Source organism: Pan paniscus, chromosome 9 (assembly GCF_029289425.2).
Source record: "Pan paniscus chromosome 9, NHGRI_mPanPan1-v2.0_pri, whole genome shotgun sequence".
Lineage (NCBI taxonomy): Eukaryota > Metazoa > Chordata > Mammalia > Primates > Hominidae > Pan > Pan paniscus.
In genome coordinates, this window is record NC_073258.2 from 74725542 (window position 1) to 74738959 (window position 13418).

The 13418-nt window shown below is 44.6% G+C and overlaps 1 protein-coding gene across 1 annotated transcript in view; it reads left to right on the plus strand.

Moving 5' to 3' along the window:
- Nucleotides 1–6632: 6632 nt before the first annotated feature.
- Nucleotides 6633–13418, plus strand: part of MRPL48 (mitochondrial ribosomal protein L48) — a 78669-nt gene continuing 71883 nt past the window's right edge. The window contains exon 1 of the mRNA XM_003814667.6: nt 6633–7092. Within this exon, the coding sequence (XP_003814715.3) occupies nt 6925–7092 (168 nt within the window). The 5' untranslated portion in view covers nt 6633–6924. The remainder of the gene's footprint in view (nt 7093–13418) is intronic.

Genomic DNA, 13418 nt, shown 5'->3' on the forward strand with positions numbered 1-13418 from the left:
TCCAGCCTGGGAAACAGAGCAAAAAGTCAGAAAGAGAGGAGAGAGGAGAGAGAGAGGAGAGAGAGAGGAGAGAGAGAGGAGAGAGAGGAGAGAGAGAGAGAGAGAGAGGAGAGAGAGAGAGAGAAAAAAAATTGTAGGAGGAGGTGTGGCAAAAGCCAAATGGTATATTAATTTCCATAGGCCTATATGGCAGAGCATATAGAATAGTCCTTCTTAAGGCCAGAAGAGTTTTTTATTCCAAAACAGCATTATCAACTCAGAGTGACTTGTTTTAAATGAAGAATTGAGTTATTTTGGTGGTAAGGAGCAGGTTACCTCAAGTGGTTTAGGGTAAAAGTTTGTTGCGCATTTCATTATAAAAATAGACATGTTGGAGGGCCCTGAGATGCTAAGCAGCCCAGTTTCAGGAAGAGTTGGGATTCAAAAAGAGGGGGCTTCGGATTCAAGAAAGGGGTAGGGACCACAACAAAGTTGGAAGGTCTGGTTTCCTTGCAGCCAGACTTAATGGATAATGTATTCATTTGAACTGAGTCTCAGTTTCATCATCTGTAAAATGGAAATAACCATGTAATTGTTCTCTAACTGGACCATTAACAATGTATGGCAGAACAATGAAATCTAAGACCATTATAGGACCCGTGACCGGCTGGGTGGTGTTGATTTTTGCTGTTGTTGTTTTTACTTTTCTGTATTTTCCAAATGTTTTATAGTTAATTATGCCTCCCTACTTTTTTTTTTTCCTTTTAATTACATTTATTTTAATGCTGAATTTACTCCCGTGCCATAAGTTTTGGCCCCCCCGCTGCACCGGCGTCATCCGCCATTTGGTGTTTTCTCGGAAAAGAAGCAACCTCCCTACTTTTTTGAAGAAAAGGCTCTCAGGGGCTAAAATAAGAGTAGCTAATCATGACAATCATCTCTACTTTGATCAAAAACTTAGAGCCAAAGTTCTTAGTATTCTTCAGCAAGCCCAATGTTCATCCACAAATTATTTCTGGTACCTACAATGTGTAGATGCTAAAAATATGTTGAGAGAAACACAGAGTGGGATCAGACAAGGATCAGAACATCAAGGAGCACTGTCTGGTGGTTTGAAAAAACACATCTTCAAACAACTATAAAACAAATTAAAAAGTCTATAAAGGAGGTATAGGAAAATGTGTTGAACAGTTATCAGTGTGGTATATGCAATGCACATGTGAATAGGAATGGCTGAATGGTAAACTGGAGACAGATCATGAAAGCTAAAATGCCAGGTTAAGGAGCGTATTGTTAAATTGGAGGGCTGTAAGTAGCTATTGAAGGGTTTTTAAACTTTTATTATTATTGGCCTGGCGCGGTGGCTCACGCCTGTAATCCCAGCACTTTTGGAGGCTGAGATGGGCAGATCATGAGGTCAGGAGATCGAGACCATCCTGGCTAACACGGTGAAACCCCCCCTCTACTAAAAATACAAAAAATTAGCCGGGCATGGTGGCGGGCGCCTGTAGTCCCAGCTACTTGGGAGGATGAGGCAGGAGAATGGCATGAACACAGGAGGCAGAGCTTGCAGTGAGCCGAGATCATGCCACTGCACTCCAGCCTGGGGGACAGAGCGAGACTCCGTCTCAAAAAAAAAAAAAAAAGCAACTTTTATTATTATTATTTTTTGAGACAGAGTTTCGCTCTTATTGCCCAGGCTGGAATGCAATGGCGTGATCTCGGCTCACTGCAACATCCACCTCCTGGGTTCAAGTGATTCTCTTGCCTCAGCCTCCTGAGCAGCTGGGATTACAGGCGCCCACCACCAAGCCCGGCTAACTTTTTTTTAGTAGAGACGGGGTTTCACCATGTTGGCCACACTGGTCTCAAACTCCTGACCTCAGGTGATGTACCAGCCTCAGCCTCCCAAAGTGCCGGGATTACAGGCGTGAGCCACCACCACACCTGGCCTATTATTATTATTAATTTTTTTTTTTGAGGATTCTTGCTCTGTTGCCCAGGCTGGGTGCAGTGGCACAATCAAGGCTCACTGCAACCTCCGCCTCCCAGGTTCAAGCAATTCTCCTGCCACAGCATCCTGAGTAGCTGGGATTACAGGCACATGCCACAATGCCCAGCTAATTTTTTTGTATTTTTAGTAAAGATGGGGTTTCACCATGTTGGACAGGCTGGTCTTGAACTCCTGACCTCAAGTGATCCGCCCACCTCAGCCTCCCAAAGTGCTGGGATTACAGGCGCGAGCCATTGCTCCTGGCATATTATTATTATTTTGAGATAAAGTCTCCCCCTGTCACCAAGGTTGGAGTGCAGTGGCACAATCACAACTCAACTGCAGCCTCAACCTCCCAGACTCAAGTGATCCTCTCACCCTCAGCCTCCCAAATAGCTGGGAAAATACATATGCACCACCACACCCAGCTAATTTTTATTTTTATATTTTGGTAGAGACAGGATTTTGCCATGTTGCTCTGGATGGTCTCAAACTCCTGGGCTCAAGCAGTCCTTCTGCCTTGGTCTCCCAAAGTGCTGGGATGATAGGCATGAGCCATTGTGTCTGGCCTACATTTATTATTTCTTAATTTTTTTGAAGACAAAGTCTCGCTTTGTCACCAGGCTAGAGTACAGTAGTGTGATCATAGCTCACTGTAACCACAAAACCCTGGGCCCAAGGGGTCCTCCCGCTTGGCCTCCCAAAGTGTTGGGAGTACCCCAGCGTAAGTACCTCTGCACCCAGCTGTATTGAAGGTTTTTTGTTTGTTTTGCTTTTTAAATCATGATCTCCATGAAATATGCTTCAAGAAAGCTGTTTTTGGAAATAAACTGGCATAGGAATGAGACTAAAGACTGGCAGACCAATTAGTTACGCCAGCACAATAGTTCAGATGGGAGATAATAAAAATGGACCTTGGCTAGTACATGTTGAGGTAAAGAGGAGGGGCATTCAAATGAAGAGACAGAGCAGATAGTTGGAGATGAAGGTCAGAAGTGCCTATCTCATTAGGTCAAGGAGTTATTACTATCCTCTAAATAATGTGTTTCAAAAACTATCTCCACATTTTGATTTTGTAAAATTTGCACTTGTGTCTCCAGGCTGCCAGGCAGGATAATTACACTAGAGGCTATGAGTGGTTTGCTAGAGTGGAATTAGGGTTTTTCTGTTTCTGTTTTCCAGTACATGTGTGATATTTGGGCCTTGGACAGCAGCAACACAAAGACCTTTTCCATAAGAAAAGGGTTTTGTTTTGTTTTGTTTTGTTTTGTTTTGTTTTGTTTTGTTTTGTTTTGTAGAGATGTGGGTCTCATTATAGCCCAGGCTGGTCTCAAACTTCTGGGCTCAAGCAATCCTGCCTCAGCCTCCCTAAGTGCTGGGATTATAGGTGTGAGCCACCACACTTGGCCGAAAAGTTTTCTTATGTTGAGTAACATGTTTGCAATAACAAGTGGTTCAGTGCAGACCAACCTGAAAGGGATGGGAAGAGGTGGATAAGGATAGCCTCTCAGGTGTCACAGTATCCCTGCTGAGATTACAGGTGTGAGCCACAGCACCCTGCCCCTTCCTGTGGGCTTCTGTGATCTTACTAAACAGTTGAGCTTCCCTCTTGCAGCCTCTTTCATCATCTTTTCGCCCTCTCTCTAGGGTTAGGTAATTCCCACTCACTCAGCCCAACCCTGCACAAGGAGAAAATTCCTGGTAAAGTTCGGGCTGGGGAGTCAGCACCATCTCTTTCTGGCTTTTCCTAGGTAGCCAGTCCTCTTCCACCTCTGGCCTTTTATATTCTTTCTTTTAAGTATGATTTTCTTTGTACCAAAATCATACCAAAAAATAGAAGCAGAAAAGTTCCACTGAAGCTAAAATAGTTTTCAGTTTGAGGTAGCTTAAGGTATATATTTTCACTTAAGCCATAGATTAGAACTTTTGGCACTATGGGAAACTTTTTATAATAGGTGATCATGGAATTATTACTTTAAAGGAAGTTTAACCAGAGATCACACATAGTCTTTCTAAAGGGCCTCCCTTTATTCTCTTGCTCCCTAAGGCATTCTCTGATGTGGCTGTGCTGAGAACCAGGACAGGTTTTTTTTGTTTTTTTGTTTTTTTTTTTTAAGCTTTAAAGGAAGCTTAGCTTGTAAAAATAAAACCAGAAAGGCAAAGTACTCAATGCTTTTTTTGTGATGCAAGATCTTATAAAAATCTAAAATCCATATTTACTTCTAGGAACTTTAAAAATATTCGCACATTCATTATTTCATTCAACATTTGTTGGAGCTTCATTATGTTCTATGACCTGTGCCAAATGCTGAGGATAGAAAGAAAAATGAACAATATTCCTTTAAAAGTGCTCTAGTGAATCCAGTGGAGATCTAGTGGAGAAGATACATAAGTGAACAAATAGTTACAATACATTGTGTTGAGAGCATAAGAAATGAGCTGTGGAAGTGCAGAGAAAGGACCACATTATTTCCGTGGAGTGGTTGGAAATGGCTACACAGGAAAGGTAACATTTGACTTGTGTCTGGAAAGAAGAGTAGGAGTTTTCCAGGTGAATGAGTAAAGAAAGGTCAACAGAAATATTGTAGGAGCAAAGGCAGGGAGGTGTGATAGAGAATATCATGATTGGAGAATTACAGGATTTAATATTGGCTATGGAGTAACATTTGTGTTGAAAAGGGTGGAAAGACCAGCCAGGCTCAGTGGCTCACACCTGTAATCCCAACACTTTGGGAGGCTGAGGTGGGAGGATTGTTTGAGGCCAGGAGTTCAAGACCAGCCTGAGTAACAAAGTGAGACCCCATCTGTACAAAAATAAAAATAAAAATAATTAGCTGGGCACAATGGTATGTGCCTATAGTCCCAGCTACTTGGGAAGCTGAGGTGAGAGGATCACTTGAGCCCAGGAGCTTGAGGTTGCAGTGAGCAAGATCACATCACTGCACTTCAGCTTGGGTGACAGAGCAAGACTCTGTCTCAAGAAGAAAAAAAAAAAAAGGCTGGAAATAAGGCTAGATAGGTAGATGGGGATTAGATTTTTTTTCTTTTTTTTCGAGACAGAGTCTCGCTCTGTCGCCCAGGCTGGAGTGCAGTGGCCCGATCTCGGCTCAATGCAAGCTCTGCCTCCCGGGTTCACACCATTCTCCTGCTTCAGCCTCCCGAGTAGCTGGGACTACAGGCGCCCATCACCACGCCCAGCTAATTTTTTGTATTTTTAGTGGAGACGGGGTTTCACCGTGTTAGCCAGCATGGTCTCGATCTCCTGACCTCGTGATCTGCCCACCTCGGCCTCCCAAAGTGCTGGGATTACAGGTGTGAGCCACTGCGCCCGGCCAGAAAAAAAATTCTAGTTGTTGTGGGAATCCTTATATCTTCGTACAAAGGACTAAACGTCTCCTTCTTCCTTCTTTTTCCCTTTCCCTTCACCTTACCTACCCCAGAGAGTGTATTAATGCAAAGATGGATTTGTATCTTTTTTTTTTTTTTTTTTTTTGGGATGGAGTTTTGTTCTGTCGCCCAGACTGGAGTGCAATGGCGCCATCTCGGCTCACTGCAAGCTCTGCCTCCCGGGTTCAAGCGATTCTCCTGCCTCAGGCTCCTGAGTAGCTGGGATTACAGGCATGCACCACTACGCCCAGCTAATTTTTGTATTTTTAGTAGAGACGGAGTTTCACCGTTTTGGTCAGGCTGGTCTCAAACTCCCGACCTTGTGATCCGCCTGCCTCGGCCTCCCAAAGTGCTGGGATTACAGGCATGAGCCACCGCACCCGGCCATGTATCTTATTAGATTGTATTTACCTGGACTAGACAAGGAAAGAAACTCTCTGGTTGCCAACCTGCCCTTTTGCAAACCTATAGTCACAGTCCCGTAAAACAGATGAAGCACAGGCACGGAAATGAAACAGCTCACCACTTATATAACATTATGTTAACTAGGTACCTTCTTCCTGTCTCTGTTCCTCATCTGTGAAATGGGTATAATGATCCTCAGCCTCATAGGGTTATTGGAAAGACTGAATGAACCCATACACCCATAAAGAACCGACCTGGCACATACTAGCATTTGATTGATTTTTTTTTCTTATTTAAAATTTCACTTCTAAAACCCCAATAGCATTTATTAGGCAATAATTAATCACTGTACTGGAGGAGGTATGGCTGGTCCATTATATTTCCAAGCATAATTAATTGTCGTATCTGTGTTACCTCAGTACTTTGCACACAATTCTGGTATTTCACTTACCATACTAGATACTAATTATTTGTTACTAGATACTAATTATTTTTTGCTATTATTTTGATTGAGTTCCTCAAGGACTGAGATCCTGACTAATTTATTCCAGCATCTAGCACAGGACGTGGAAATCTGACTTCTAAACTCAATTTAAGAGATGATTGGCCGGGCCTGGTGGCTCACGCTTGTAATCCCAGCACTTTAGGAGGCCGAGGCGGGCGGATCACCTGAGGTCGGGAGTTCAAGACCAGCCTGACAAACATGGAGAAACTTCATTTCTAGTAAAAATATAAAAATTAGGCGGGCGTGGAGGCGGGCACCTGTAATCCCAGCTACTTGGAGACAGGAGAATTGCTTGAATCCGAGAGGCGGAGGTGGCAGTGAGCTGAGATCGTGCCACTACACTCCAGCCTGCGCAACAGAGCAAGACTCCGTCTCAAACAAACAAAAAAGTCAGATCTGTGCTAGACGCTGAAAGGAATTAATCAGACAGGATCTCAGTCTTTTAAGAACTTTCAAATACAGAGAAGAGGTGGTAACAAATCATTAGTGTATAATATTGTAAGCGAAAAATCAGAATTGTGTGCTAAGTACTGGGGTAACACAGAGATGGTAATTAATTCTGCCTGGAGAAACAGCAGTGAATGTGACAACCTGAGTGAGGGTGGAAAGCAGGAGAATTTCTAGACTCTGAATTTCAGAAGCTTCCGGAACTAAAATGATGTGGAAGTTGAGTGAGTCTCGGTGGGATATTGCTGCTGCACCTGGTCAAGGCCGTTCCGTCAGTGTTTTCAGACGCCCTGGGAACGCGGCTGCAGGGTCGGGTCTTCGGTTTGCACAGCTAGAGGCCGCGCAGCAGCAAAGGATGAGCGGAACCTTGGAAAAGGTAACGTAGATTCCACGCATGCGGGGCGCGGGGAGATGGCGGACGGTGCAGAGAGGGGAGATGGCGTAGGGTGCAGAGCCGGGAGGTGGCGGCGCGCGGACATCCGGGGATGAGACACTGGGGTGCCCAAGGTCCTTCCCAGCAGCACATGCGGCTGCCTGGCGTTGAAGGGGCTGAGCAGATTCCTTTCCACCCGGGGCGAACTCTGCCGAGCCGACCCGTGCCACGCCCACACCACATGCCACTCTCTCCACCCAGTTTCTGGAAAAGGGAGAGCTCTGCGATGGAAATCACGACACCAGGATACGGTCCCGATTAACTGTGTGACCTTGGGCAGGTCATTTTATATTTGCATTCAGTTAGCAACTTCCAGAATTTTTTCTAAGAATGAAGTTTTGACTTGCTGAACTGATGAGGATGTGAAGCTACCTGGTAATAAGGAAACAGCAGTAATAAACTAGGTTTTCGTTCTTTTCTTTCTTTCTTTTTTTTTTTTTGACGGATTTCGCTCTGTTGCCCAGGCTAGAGTGCAGTGGTGCGATCCCGGCTCACCACAACCTTCGCCTTCCGGGTTCAAGCGATTCTCCTGCCTCAGCCTCCTCAGTAGCTGGGACTACAGGCGCGGGACACCATGCCGGGCTAATTTTTGTATTTTTAGTAGAGACGGGGTTTCACTGTGTTGGCCAGGCTGGTCTCGAACTCCTGACCACGTGATCTGCCCGCCTCGGCCTCCCAAAGTGCTGGGATTACAGGCTTGAGCCACCGCGCCCTGCAATAATTAACAACATTTTCGTTTCCAAAACCTTATTTAAGTGACTGTCGTAAAACCGTATGAACCACTATAAATGTGTTCCTGGGCTTTCTCCCGTTCCCTTAACAGATTTAACAGATTTCATCTGTGCTCTTTCAATTGTATCATGATGCTTAGATTAATGACTCATTTTAGCAATTTATATTAAAATTTTGTTTTAGGCATTAATTGTGGAAACTATATTTCCATGATTCATAGGTCAGCATGGTCGTTGCAGCTCATGGGTCTACCTGTGGTTACCTTGGGGCTGCCCTTGAATGTGTAAGGGCCCACGCCTCACTTCATCCTTTATGAAACAATTCACTTGTTCACCTTAGCCAGTTTGTAAGAATTTGGCCAAATATGGTGCCAAGATAATAGAAAAAAAAATCAGAAAGTTTCAAAATTCCATTGTTAAAGATGGTCACACTGGTGACTACACTCCTTGATTTGCCTTGGTTCCAAGAAGTGCTAAAAGGGAGGGATTATTTTTCAAGGAATACTATTTCCAACCATTCGGTTCTCCATGTTTCACCATGTTGCTCAGGCTGGTCTGGAACTCCTGGAAAAGAGCCCATGGAAATCTGTCATTAAGGCCAGCATCTGACATGGGTATATAAGGCCTCTTGACGTCTGATGCCACTGTTCTCTTCCCGACTCCTTAGTTGCTTTAGTCAGCTAACCTCGTCATTATTTGCTAAATGTAAGTCTGTCTCAAAGTGTTAGTTAATACTTTACATTTATAAGGAAGGTCATGGGATTTGTGTCAGACAGTTCTGTCTCTTGTTATGACCTTGGGCAAGTTATTTAACTTTACTGCTTCTGTTTCCTATCTGTAAAATGCAGATGATGCCCACCACATGGAATTGTAGAGACTATAGAGAATAATGTAAATAGGAATATTTTGTAAGGAATGAAGGATGATGCAAATAATAATATTGATATTGTTCTATAGTTAATAAATTTTCATTTACATAATTTCATTTGATCTTCACAATATCACGAGATAATCCTGGCAGATGCAACAGATGAGGAAATGGAAGCCTCATGTCTGGTATATAATAGAGACTTTAATGTCATACTGATGTCTTGAATGAATGACTGGAACCTAGGCTTTGTTTTTGTTTAGAGACAGGGTCTCACTTTGTCACCCAGGCTAGAGTGCAATGGTGCAATCACAGTTTACTAAATCCTTGAACTCCTGGGTTCAAGTGATTCTTTTCACTCAGCCTCATGAGCAGTGGGGATTACAGGTGTACACCACCATGCTCAGCTAATTTTTTTTTTTTTTTTTTTTGAGACAGAGTCTCGCTCTGTCGCCCAGGCTGGAGTGCAGTGGCGCGATCTCGGCTCACTGCAAGCTCCACCTTCCGGGTTCATGCCATTCTCCTGCCTCAGCCTCCTGAGTAGCTGGGACTACAGGTGCCCACCACCATGCCCGGCTAATTTTTTGTATTTTTAATAGAGACGGGGTTTCACCGTGTTAGCCAGGATGGTCTCCATCTCCTGACCTCGTGATCCGGATCCGCCCACCTCAGCCTCCCAAAGTGTTGGGATTACAGGTGTGAGCCACCGCACCCGGCCTTTTTTTTGAGACAGAGTCTCGCTTTGTCACCCAGGCTGGAGTGCAGTGGCCCGACCTCAGCTCACTGCAAGCTCCGCCTCCCGGGTTCACGCCATTCTTCTGCCTCAGCCTCTGGAGTAGCTGGGGCTACGGGCGCCCGCCACCACACCTGGCTAATTTTTTGTATTTTTAGTAGAGACGGGGTTTCACCGTGTTAGCCAGGATGGTCTCGATCTCCTGACCTCGTGATCTGCCCGCCTCGGCCTCCCAAAGTGCTGGGATTACAGGCTTGAACCACCGCGCCTGGCCGCTCAGCTAATTTTTTTATTTTTAGTAGAGATGGGGTCTTGCTTTGTAGCCCAGGCTAGTCTCGAACTCCTGGCTTCAAGCAGTCCTCCCACCTTGGCCTCCGAAAGTTCTGGGATTACAGATAAGAGCCACCACTCCTGGACGAAACCTAGATTATTAGTTGTACCCCTCTTAAGATCCCACTGCCTTTTCTGTTCTTTTTTTTGAGACAGGGTCTCACTTTGTTGCCCAGGCTGTAGTGCAGTAGCACAATCTTGGTTCACTGCAGCCCCGATCTCCCGGGCTCAGGTGATTCTCCCACCTCAGCCTCCTGAGTTGCTGGGACTACAGGCACCTGCCACCACGCCTGGCTAATTTTTGTATTTTTTGTAGAGACAGGGTTTCGCCATTTTGCCCAGGCTGGTCTGGAACTCTTGGGCTCAAGCAATCTGCCTGCCTCAGCCTCTCAAAGTGCTGGGATTACAGGCGTGTGCCACCATGCCTGGCCCGCTGCTTTTTCTTTTCTGAGTATTTTACATCTCCCTAATATGATAATATTCTTGATTTTCCTCATCTGTGAAATGCAGGATGAAAACCTTTCCTGGCTTTCCTATGTGTCAGACCTTTCCTTCTTTGTAACCCATACAGCCTATTATACTGATCTAACATAGGATAATAAATAATTTGCGCATCTGCTTTCCTCATTAGAAGTTTTGTGGGTATGCAACTATATTTTCTTTTTTTTTAAATTTTGTTTTGAGACAGGGTCTCACTCTGTCACCCAGGCAGGAGTGCAGTGGAGTGATCTCAGTTCACTGCAACCTCCGCCTCCTGGGCTCAAGCGATCCTCTCGCCTTAGCCTCCTGAGTAGCTGGGATTACAGGCACGTGCCACCGTGCCTGGCTAATTTTTTGTATTTTTTTGTAGAGATGGGGTTTTACCATGTTACCCAAGCTGGTCTCAAACTCCTGGACTCAAGTGATCTGCCCGCCTCGGCCTCCCAAAGTGCTAGGATAACAGGCGTGAGCCACCGTGCCAGGTTGCAACTGTATTCTTGTCTATATGCACCCACCCTATAGTGTATTTGGCCTAAAGTAGGTACCTGGTAAATGTCGAATGAATAAGTGAACAAACAAATGTTGATATTACATGGTAAGTACATGGTAGAGCTGGGACTAGAACTTCTAACTCTTAATTCAGTGCTCTTTCCTTGGGGCCCTAAGAAGTTTCTGGCTGCAGATAATCTCAAATTTTATTTTATTTTTGAGACACGGTCTCACTATGTTGCCCAGGCTGGTCTTTAACTTCTGAGCTCAAGTGATCCTCCCACTTCAGCCTCCTGGGTTGCTGGGATAACAGACATGCCCTTCTGTGCCTAACTTCATCTCAAATTTTAGATGAGTGAGAAGCCCAGCTTTGCTAGAATAAAACTGGATAGAGCCAGTACCTCTTTGGGTCAACAGAAGGAGTTCAGCAGGGTGGAACCAGATAAGGCATTCATGCTGATATTTATCAGATCAGTGTACTGATGATCACGATGGCAGGATGGTATCTAGGGAAGTTAGAATGCACCAAGGAAATGAGTATTGAATCACCTGCAGTTATTTTGCACAGAAAATGAATGGCTCTGGAGTGTCATGCTCAGGTCTAGATGCCACTCACTTTGAGATAACCACTATTTTCTCAGGGATTACCTTACCCCTGAACCATAAGGGTATGGTTAGGGGAGACTCTGTGATCACTAATGGTGTGCCAAGTTATGTCTAATATGTCAGCCCAGAAGGAACATCCTTGGGAACTGATCTCAGAGATAAGATGTTTTCACATTTCAGCATTTGAAGGCTAAAGTGGAACAGAGTTCATATGAACAAAATGTCCTCCAAATACATTCAATAGACAAGAATTAGGAGGACATTAAAAGACATGAACTAGTAGTACACACATTTTAGAGTACCTAGAAGGGCAGAAGTCCAAAAGCTCAGAATAATCAAGAAGTTGGCTATTTCCTGGTCACCACTAGACCACAGGCCCTGGAGGAGCTTTTCTATTTTGTTAATGGTTTTATCTTCAGCACCCGTCACACCCTAAGGTACATATTGTTTCACAAATGAGGAACCAAACAATTACCACCACCATTATCATCATTGTTACCAGTTTGACCATTAATAATGCAGCTTGTACTTGTTAGCCCTTTTCATGTGTTATCTAATTTAATCATGTCAACAAGTCTATGAAGTAAATATTTTTATAAACTCTTCAGAGATAAGGAAATGAGGTTTAGAGGGATTTACTAATTTGATCAGCAGATATTTATTGGGCACTTGCTGTGTGCCAGAGTGTATGCTAGATGCTGGGATGTAGCAGGTTCCTGTTTTCATGGTGCTTATATATTTATTTATTTATTTTGAGATGGAGTTTTGCTCTTGTTGCCCAGGCTGGAGTGCAATGGTGCGATCTCAGCTCACTACAACCTCTGCCTCCCGGGTTCAAGTGATTCTCCTGCCTCAGCCTTCTAAGTAGTTGGGATAACAGGCATGCACTACCACGCCCATCTAATTTTGTATTTTTAGTAGAGATGGGGTTTCTCCCTGTTGGTCAGGCTGGTCTTGAACTCCCGACCTCAGGTGATCCGCCCACCTTGGCCTCCCAAAGTGCTGGGATTATAGGCGTGAGCCACTGCGCCTGGCCATGGTGCTTATTAACAGATGGACTAATTAAACTTATAACTACTTAACTGACTATGATAAATGTTGCAAATGAAAGATTCAGGGTGCTATATGACTGTGTAACAGAAGGATCCAAGCAAGTCTGAGCAGTCACAAAAGTTTTCTTGAGGACGTTGCGTGACTACTAAGATTTAAAAAGTAGGTAGGATTTAGAGAAAATATATTCCAGATAAGGAGAAGAACATGTGTAAAGGTCCTGAAATGAGAACACACTTGGAGTTCCAGAGGAACTCCTAGAGGAAGTTGGGAGGGAGAGAAGCACTGGGGTGTAGATTAAGGGAGAGTATGCAGAGAAGTAGTATGGGAGTGAGAATTGAGGTAAGGCATTGAATTTGTATTTAGGCATGGTGGCTCATGCCTATAATCCCAACACTTTGAAAAGCTGCAGTGGGTGGATTGCTTGAGCTCAGGAGTTTGAGACCAGCCTAGGCAACATGGCAAAACCTTGTTTTGTCTTTTTTTTTTTTTTTTTTTCCTTTTTCTGGAGAACAGGGTCTCGCTATATTGCCCAGACAGGTCTCGAACTCCTGGGCTCAAGCTATCCTCCCACCTCTTGCCTCCCTGAGAGCTGGGATTACAGGCGTGAGCCACCACGCCCGGCCCGAAACCTTGTTTCGACAAAAAATACAAAAATTAGCCAGGTGTGGTGGCATGTTCCTTTAGTCCCAGCTACTCGGGAGGCTGAGGTGGGAGGATCAGTTGAGCCCGGGAGGCCAAGGCTGCAGCGAGCTCTGTGATCACCCCACAGCACTCCAGCCTGGGTAACAGAGTGAGACCCTGTATCTATCTATCTATCTATCTATCTATCTATCTATCTATCTATCTATCTATCTATCTAAACTATCTGTCTCTGAATAAATAAATTAAATAAATCAAGGCCGGGCGTAGTGGCTCACGCCTGTACTCCCAGCACTTTGGGAGGCTGAGGCAGTGGGATCTCCTGAGGTTGGGAATTTGA